Below are 9,080 nucleotides of genomic sequence, written 5' to 3'. Positions count from 1 at the left end.
GCAGCCTCGGAGGTAGCACATGAAGCAATATGGGTGAAGGAGTTCATCACCGACCTAGGAGTCATACCCAATGCGTCGGGGCCAATCAAACTCTTTTGTGACAACACTGGAGCTATTGCACTTGCCAAGGAGCCCAGGTTTCACAAGAAGACAAGGCACATCAAGCGTCGCTTCAACTCCATTCGTGAAAATGTTCAAGATGGAGACATAGAGATTTGTAAAGTACATACGGACCTGAATGTAGCAGATCCGTTGACTAAACCTCTCCCTAGGGCAAAACATGATCAACACCAGAATTCCATGGGTGTTCGATTCATCACAATGTAACTAGATTATTGACTCTAGTACAAGTGGGAGACTGTTGGAAATATGCCCTAGAGGCAATAATAAAAGCATTATTATTATATTTCCTTGTTCATGATAATTGTCTTTATTCATACTATAATTGTGTTATTCGGAAATCGTAATACATGTGTGAATAACAGACACCAACATGTCCCTAGTAAGCCTCTAGTTGACTGGCTCGTTGATCAACAGATAGTCATGGTTTCCTGACTATGGACATTGGATGTCATTGATAACGAGATCACATCATTAGGAGAATGATGTGATGGACAAGACCCAATCCTAAACATAGCATAAAGATCGTATAGTTCGTTTGCTAGAGTTTTTCCAATGTCAAGTATCTTTTCCTTAGACCATGAGATCGTGTAACTCCCGGATACCGTAGGAGTGCTTTGGGTATACCAAACGTCACAACGTAACTGGGTGACTATAAAGGTAGACTACGGGTATCTCCGAAAGTATCTGTTGGGTTGACACGGATCAAGACTGGGATTTGTCACTCCGTATGACGGAGAGGTATCACTGGGCCCACTCAGTAATGCATCATCATAATGAGCTCAAAGTAACCAAGTGTCTGGTCACGGGATCATGCATTACGGTACGATTAAAGTGACTTGCCGGTAACGAGATTGAACGAGGTATTGGGATACCGACGATCGAATCTCGGGCAAGTAACATATCGATTGACAAAGGGAATTGCATACGGGGTTGCTTGAATCCTCGACATCGTGGTTCATCCGATGAGATCATCGTGGAGCATGTGGGAGCCAACATGGGTATCCAGATCCCGCTGTTGGTTATTGACCGGAGAGTCGTCTCGGTCATGTCTGCCTGTCTCCCGAACCCGTAGGGTCTACACACTTAAGGTTCGGTGACAGTAGGGTTGTGAAGATATGTATATGCAGTAACCCGAATGTTGTTCGGAGTCTCGGATGAGATCCCGGACGTCACGAGGAGTTCCGGAATGGTCCGGAGGTAAAGAATTATATATAGGAAGTGCTATTTCGGCCATCGGGACAAGTTTCGGGGTCACCGGTATTGTACCGGGACCACCGGGTGGGGCCACCTGCCCCGGGGGACACATGGGCTGTAGGGGGTGCGCCTTGGCCTATATGGGCCAAGGGCACCAGCCCCAAAAGGGCCCATGCGCCTAGGGTTTGGGGGAAACCCTAAAGGGGGGCGCCCCCTTGCTTGGGGGGCAAGCCCCCCACCCCTTGGCCGCCGCCCCCCCTAGGAGATTGGATCTCCTAGGGCCGGCTCCCCCCTAGACACCCCTATATATAGTGGGGGAGATGGAGGACATCATACCTCAGCCTTTTGGCGCCTCCCTCTCCCCTGTTACATCTCTCTCTCGTAGTATAGGCGAAGCCCTGCTACTGTGACGCCCTGCATCCACCACCACGCCATCGTGCTGTTGGATCTTCATCAACTTCTCCTTCCCCCTTGCTGGATCAAGTAGAAGGAGACGTTACGCTGACCGTACGTGTGTTGAACGCGGAGGTACCGTCCGTTCGGTGCTAGGATCTCCGGTGATTTGGATCACGTCGTGTACGACTACCTCATCCCCGTTCTTTGAACGCTTCCGCTCGCGATCTACAAAGGTATGTAGATGCATCCGATCACTCGTTGCTAGATGAACTCATAGATGGATCTTGGTAAAGCCGTAGGAAATTTTTTGTTTTCTGCAACGTTCCCCAACACAAACGTCACAACGTAACTGGGTGATTATAAAGGAGTACTACAGGTGTCTCCAAAGGTACATGTTGGGTTGGCGTATTTCGAGATTAGGTTTTGTCACTCCGATTGTCGGAGAGGTATCTCTGGGCCCTCTCGGTAATGCACATCACTTAAGCCTTGCAAGCATTGCAACTAAATGAGTTAGTTGCGGGATGATGTATTATAGAACGAGTAAAGAGACTTGCCGGTGACGAGATTGAACTAGGTATTGGAATACCGACGATCGAATCTCGGACAAGTAACATACCGATGACAAAGGGAACAACGTATGTTGTTATGCGGTCTGACCGATAAAGATCTTCGTAGAATATGTAGGAGCCAATATGGGCATCCAGGTCCCGCTATTGGTTATTGACCGGAGACGCACCTCGGTCATGTCTACATTGTTCTCGAACCCGTAGGGTCCGCACGCTTAAGGTTACGATGACAGTTATATTATGAGTTTATGCATTTTGATATACCGAAGGTTATTCGGAGTCCCGGATGTGATCACGGACATGACGAGGAGTCTCGAAATGGTCGAGACATAAATATTGATATATTGGAAGTCTATATTTGGACATCGGAAGTGTTCCGGGTGAAATCGGGATTTTACCGGAGTACCGGGAGATTACCGGACCCCCCCGGGAGCCATATGGGCCTTAATGGGCTTTAGTGGAAAGGAGAAAGGGGCAGCCCAAGGTGGCCGCGCGCCTCCCCCCTCCCCAAGGTGGCCGGCCCCCTCTCTCTCTTTCCCCCTCGGGGAATCCTAGTCCAACTAGGATTGGGGGGGGAGTCCTACTCCCAGGAGGAGTAGGACTCCTCCTGCGCCCTCCTCCTGGCCGGCGGCCCCCTCTCCCTTGGCTCCTTTATATACTGAGGCAGAGGCACCCCAGAAAGACACAAGTTGATCCATGTGATCTATTCCTTAGTCGTGTGCGGTGCCCCCAGCCACCATAGTCCTCGATAATACTGTAGCGGAGTTTAGGCGAAGCCCTGCTGCTGTAGTACATCAAGATCGTCACCACGCCGTCGTGCTGACGGAACTCTTCCCCGACACTTTGCCGGATCGGAGTCCGGGGATCGTCATCGAGCTGAACGTGTTCTCGAACTCGGAGGTGCCGTAGTTTCGGTGCTTGATCGGTTGGATCGTGAAGACGTACGACTACTTCCTCTACGTTGTGTCAACGCTTCCGCAGTCGGTCTGCGTGGGTACGTAGACAACACTCTCCCCTCTCGTTGCTATGCATCACATGATCTTGCGTGTGCGTAGGAAATTTTTTGAAATTACTACGAAACCCAACACGAGGGCGCCTGCGGCGGCGGCGAAGCATGCGGCAAGGATGCAGGCAAAGCCGGAGCAGGTGGCATGGATGGCATCCGGCGAGTGATTTGGCCAGCAAGCGAGGCTTCCGTCACGATCGGGCATTTATTTCATTTTGGCATGTCCGGACCGTTGAACTATGATTTCCTTTGCTTTGTTTTCAAACTGTTGAATTCGGACAATTTGTATCATATGATAGACGTGCATGGAATACATGGATTTGAGGCTTCACATTTGAGGTATGTGGATGTGCGGCATCTCATATGAGGGGTCGGCGGGCGTTTGTCCGCAAACGCTCCCGAACTACGAAAAAGGCAGAGGGATTAGAGGGTAGAGTGCATAGCCCATAATTCTAACATGGAGTATACAAAAGGTAACGAGCATTAGCTCCTAAGTCAATTTCCTTATGAACATGGAAATGGACCGAAGAACAAGTGGCGCTTTACTAAGCCATGCAATTAGTGTGTGACAGGCATTGGCCAAGCATCAACACCAGCGTGCAGAGGAGAAAACGCAGCATGGCATTTAAGAGTGTGGCACGATCACATGAATACACGATGTGTATGATGTGTTTAGGGACTGTCGACACGATGGAGGGGAACAGCTGGAGTTTTCGGGACAGTGATACACACATGGCTGAGGCTTGAGGGGGTTGAGTTCTGTTGGTGATGGATGCTTGATGCTGTTGCATCCCACGTACTCCCTTCGTTTGGAATTACTTGTCATAAAAATGAATATATCTACAACTAAAATACATTTAGATACGTTCATTTTTTACACGAGTAATTCCGAACGCAAGAAGTACTACTGCGTTGCTGTCCTTGCATTGGCCGGCTCCAAGGAGAGAGGAAACCCAGTGACGAGTGACCCCTCATCGATTGACCAGGGACATTGTCACGGGCAAAGTTGCAAGAAATGCTGTGCTGACTCGCTCTTGGTCTCAGTGTTGCTCTCCCCGCAGCTTGTGAATACTACTTCATGTCAACAAGCGTCAGCTTCCCCCGGCCGCGCAGCACTGCGGCTACTTTATTATAGCAGCCAGCAAAGCTGGCCAGCGGCCACCAAGTTTCCAGAACTGGTCGATGGAGTGCCCAGCCAAACAACACCACGGACGGAGACACGGCAAGCAATTTTAGCAGGAACGGAGTGTGGAGACATTTTTTTTTTGAAAAGGAGGATGACCCCCGGCCTCTGCATCTGGGAGATGCATACGGCCATCAATAAAGTGGCCGTATGCATCTCCCAGATGCAGAGGCCGGGAGTCATCCTTCTTTTTTTTTAAAAGCTGGCACACAGTCGCACACATGCCTTGATGGCCGTATGCATCTCCCAGATGCAGAGGCCGGGGATCATCCTTCTTTTCAAAAAAAAAAAACTGGCACACAGTCGCACACATGCCATGGCGTTCCCGCAGGGTAGAAAGAAAGAGCGGAACAAAACGCCAAACCTACGGAGGATGCACGTACTACGTGCAGTGTCCAGACCGCGAGCACGCGGGGCAACAGAGGACGGAACAAGGAAGGCATCGCATCCCCAGCCTCAATCAGGCCATGCGAATCAAATCATCCCTTCAACCTCAATCAGGATCCGGTCAGACAGAGGAGTCGACAAGTTTTTTTCTTTTGGCTGCCCGGCGGCGGGCCCCGCCCCCACCAAACCCGATCCGGGGCGGACGGCTGGCCGGACGCGGACGCGCGGGCCCGACCGAGCCGGCAGCGGCCACCCCACCGGCATGGCCACCCCCCGGCGATAAAGCGACCCGCCTATCGTCCTCGCGCGCTGATCTGACACGCGACTTGCCATTTTCTTTGGAGCGCACGCCACGCCGGAGCATTATTAGCGCGGCTTATTGGTTCTTAATGCTGTGCCGTTGCTCTCGACTGGCGCCATTTGTGGATGGTTCCTTGCTTCTCCAGGATTCCTCTCCTCCAGCTGACGGGAGACGGAATTTGGTACTGTACTATGGGAGCAGAACTGATCGCCTGCTTATCATATCGTAGATCACACGTCTCGCCCGCGTCACCACCTACCCCGTCCATCTTCTCACAGGCTGATATTTACAGCTGTGTTCTTCTTCAACCTTCAGCAACCAACTTGGACGGTTTTCTTCTGAGATGAAACGAAAAAATATCTTGAACGGTTTTCTGTCGAGCGTCGTATCTTGGGCGGCGGGTATAGTGTCCTCTCACAGACAAAAGGTATAGTGCTATCATGCCATGGAGGAATCAGGAAATTGATCGAGGTGGCACCATTGCACACTCGCTGTCCTAAACTCTAGTCCCCGAGAGAGAAGTGACAAAGAAACTGATGAAAAGAAGCGGCCATAGGTGCACATAAAAAGTCACCTCATTCCATGAAGCAAAGCCATGCCAATGACGCTGCTATATCAGCCTACCACAACAGTGACCATGAACATAGTGGGCAGTCAGTTAGGAATTAGCCACACAAGGTTTCCATTCATATAACAAAGCAGATAGTAGTAGTGGTGGTGGTGGTGGTTTATAAGAAGTTACTGAAAATCTTTCACTTCAGCTAATTTTTCATCATCATCATCGGCGGCGGCGGCGGCGCCGCCACCATGGGCATAACCAGCAAAACCTGGCATCCTAAAACCCCACCCACCTTCTAGTGCTTGTTCTTCGCCATCCATCCCTCTATAGCACCAGATCGACGAACCCAAACGAGAAATGAAGCAAAAGATCTTGAGCATATGTACAAGAAACCTAACTAATTGAGGCCGGCCGGGCAGCACCTTCACGGATCGATCTCGCTTCGGGGCCAGTTTGGTCCGAGTCACCTGGTGAACGACGGCGCTACTGGTAGTAGTAGTGGTGAGAAGGGTCGATCTAGCCCAGGGAGCCCTCCTTGGCCGACAGCCGCTTGAGGAGCTCGTAGGTGGTGACCATTGTGGCGGCGGAGAGCGACATGGAGCCCCACCTCGGCCCCAGCCCGCGGTAGCACGCTGCCCACCCGCCCTCCTTGAGCAGGCCCCGCATGGTGCTCCCCAGCGTCGGCCGCGCCACCGCCGCGTCCGTCTCCATCACCTGCAGCCGCGTCTTCACCGTGTCCAGCGGCATGGTCACCAGCGCCGCCGCGCCCCCGGCCACGGCCGCGCTGGCGCCCTGCACGGCCATCAGGGCCGGGTAGCTCTCGGAGCGGTCCGCGCCCACCACGCGCCACGCGAAGCGCTGCGCCATGGCGTAGGACGCCCACCACACCGCGTTGGACGGCGCGTAGGTGATGATGGAGAGGCCGAAGCCGCGGTACAGGCCGCGGACGCCGTCGGCCGCGAGGATCTTCCGGAACGCGTCCGCGCCGCCGGCGTAGCGGCAGGCGGCGGAGGTCTGGACCATCAGCCGCTGGCTGATGACGTCGACCGGGGTCCACACCACCTGCGCGGCGACGGCGGCCGAGACCCCCGCCGCGGCCGAGGCGACCGCCGACGCCGCGGGCTCGGAGACGCCGAACCGGACGGCCGCGGACCCGACGGAGCTCTTGGTGGCCTCGAGCGCGGCCATGTAGAGCGCGCGCGCGGGGACGGTGCCGGCCAGCGAGGCGCCGAAGCCGCGGTAGAAGCCCCGGAGGCCGTCGCGGCCGAGGATGGCCCTGACGGTGGCGGCGGCGGCCTGCGGGGGCGGCGCGACCTGCAGGTGCGTCTTGACGACGACGGCCGGGTAGAGCGCGGCGGAGACGCCGGAGAAGAGCGCGGCGCCGAGGACGAAGAAGCGGGACTTGTCGAGCATCTCCCAGTTGACCTCCGCCGGTAGGCGCCGGATCTCCTCCACCGCCGCCGCCGCGCCGCGCTCCTTCTCCATGCCCGCAACGCTGAAGCTCATCCTGATGCCACCCCCCTCTGCTGCTGCTGCTGCTCCGCGGCAACGAGAGAAAACGCAATCATCCAATCAACTCAGTCCACGGTTACAAGATCCATATCACGCCATCGCAGCGCCGGCCGTCTGCGGAAGGAAGAAAGCTTCTCCGGCGAGGAGGGAGAAGGGGATTGCGGCACTCGGGTCCTTGAAAGTGGGGGAAAGTGGGAGGCAGCGTGGGGAGTGCGATTATTCGGGATCCCGAGGGGGTAAGTGAATATTTATACACAAGGTTGGTGTCGTGGCCAGCCACCCGGCCTTATCCCCGAGCCCGAGCCCCACCGGCCGGCGTGTAGCGGTACCAGCAGCCGTGATGCCCGGACGGCAACCGTCACGTGCCGGCGGTGGGCGCGTGTCGGGGAGCGGGGCTTATCGGTCGCTGTTGGCGGAGCCACCGGAGACCGCCGGTGGCCGGCCCCCATTGGCCGCTGGACCGCAGAGGGAGGGAGGGAGCACGCCGGGATTCCATATGATTCGATCCCGCTTTTTTTTAATTAATTAATGGGTGAGACTGGATCTGGATCGGTCGATGTGGTGTGCTGCGCACACAGAGACAGCTCCGCCCACAATAACGGCGCTTGATTACCACGTTCGCTCTGCATACACACGACGCACACGCACGCACGGCACGATGTCGACGGTCGCCGCCGCATTGGCCGTGGCTTCCTTGACCGCGTGGTACTACTACGTGCGCGCGTCTGAAAACCACCTCTCCGGCTAACAGACTCGCCGGGCGGCGCCACGCTCCCCGCTGCGCGCCATCGTGTCACCAACCATACGTGGTTGATCTGTTGGTAAGCCTCTGGCGGAATTATTTTTTCCCGCCCGACGACGGACGCCTTCGACCGTCGGCGAGCTCTCCGACAAGGCCGCACCGAGCGTAGTACGCGAAAGAAAGTTGTCAAGATGCGTCCGCCACAAGCAACACCACGTACTACTACCACTACGGTCTACGGTCCCTCCAGCTGCTTTGTTGTACGTGAACCATCCCAGTTTACCCCATACGCGAACGGAAATAAAGTTGTCAAGCCGCCGTGTGATGTGAGCGCGTGCTCCACCCAAGTCCTCCACGCAAAGAGGAACACGACACTGTAAGAAACTCAGATCACTCACCACAAAATTAACGAGTTTTTAGAACGGTCTTTGTAAAACAGTATCAGACGTCGCGGCTAAGCTAGCCGGGAAGGTCCGTTGCTAGTTGCAGGTGCGGGCGGCGTCCGTGACACTAATTGTTAAAAGTGCCCGAGAAGATTTGAAAAAGGTTGTGAGGTTTGGTGCCTAGTCACACACGAAACAAATGTGGATAAGCCTTGCTTAGTCGTTTCCGACGAGCTTTACCTAAACGTTTTTTTGTGTGTAAAAGGAAGTTTGTCCTGCGCAAAACGCCAGGATGCTTCAGGACATAATTCACGCATATGTTGGGAACACAAAGACGCGTCACGACCATGTTCATGTGATCCGGCCGGCCTTCAACATCTCTGGCATGGTATTCTCATCATAAGGTTCCATAAGGGCCTCTTCAGACGATTCAAATGAATTTTGTAAGAACTTTAGAGGACTATATTTGTTAGGATTTTGTCCAGGGCTTGTTTCTTTGCACAGTTGAAATTAATATTGAAAAACTGAACTAAATATTTTACACGCGATCAGAAAAGAAATTTTTAAATGAGTGCAGTATCATAAAATTAAACCATTCCTTTGTTTCTATGGTAATTATGCGTCGTTCTGAACAATTAATCATTTATGGAGATTCTTATTGTTTTCCTTTGGCTGGGGCAACCAAACGACAGATAGTAAAAGTGTGATTCAAAGAGGCCATAGATGGT

The 9,080-nt window shown here is 53.7% G+C and overlaps 1 protein-coding gene across 1 annotated transcript; it reads right to left on the bottom strand.

Moving 5' to 3' along the window:
- Positions 1-5,690: 5,690 nt before the first annotated feature.
- On the bottom strand, positions 5,691-7,486 carry LOC147976650 (uncharacterized). The gene has a single exon (XM_087518955.1). It carries the CDS (start codon positions 7,219-7,221, stop codon positions 6,232-6,234), a length of 990 nt encoding a protein of 329 aa, XP_087375081.1. The 5' UTR covers positions 7,222-7,486; the 3' UTR covers positions 5,691-6,231.
- Between the last annotated feature and the right edge of the window lie 1,594 nt (positions 7,487-9,080).

This window comes from Triticum urartu, chromosome 4A, assembly GCF_056163025.1.
Source record: "Triticum urartu cultivar PI428250 chromosome 4A, HENAU_Tu73, whole genome shotgun sequence".
Taxonomy (NCBI): Eukaryota; Viridiplantae; Streptophyta; class Magnoliopsida; order Poales; family Poaceae; genus Triticum; species Triticum urartu.
Note: the sequence above shows the minus strand (reverse complement) of the source record. Positions and strands in the feature narration are given on the sequence as shown.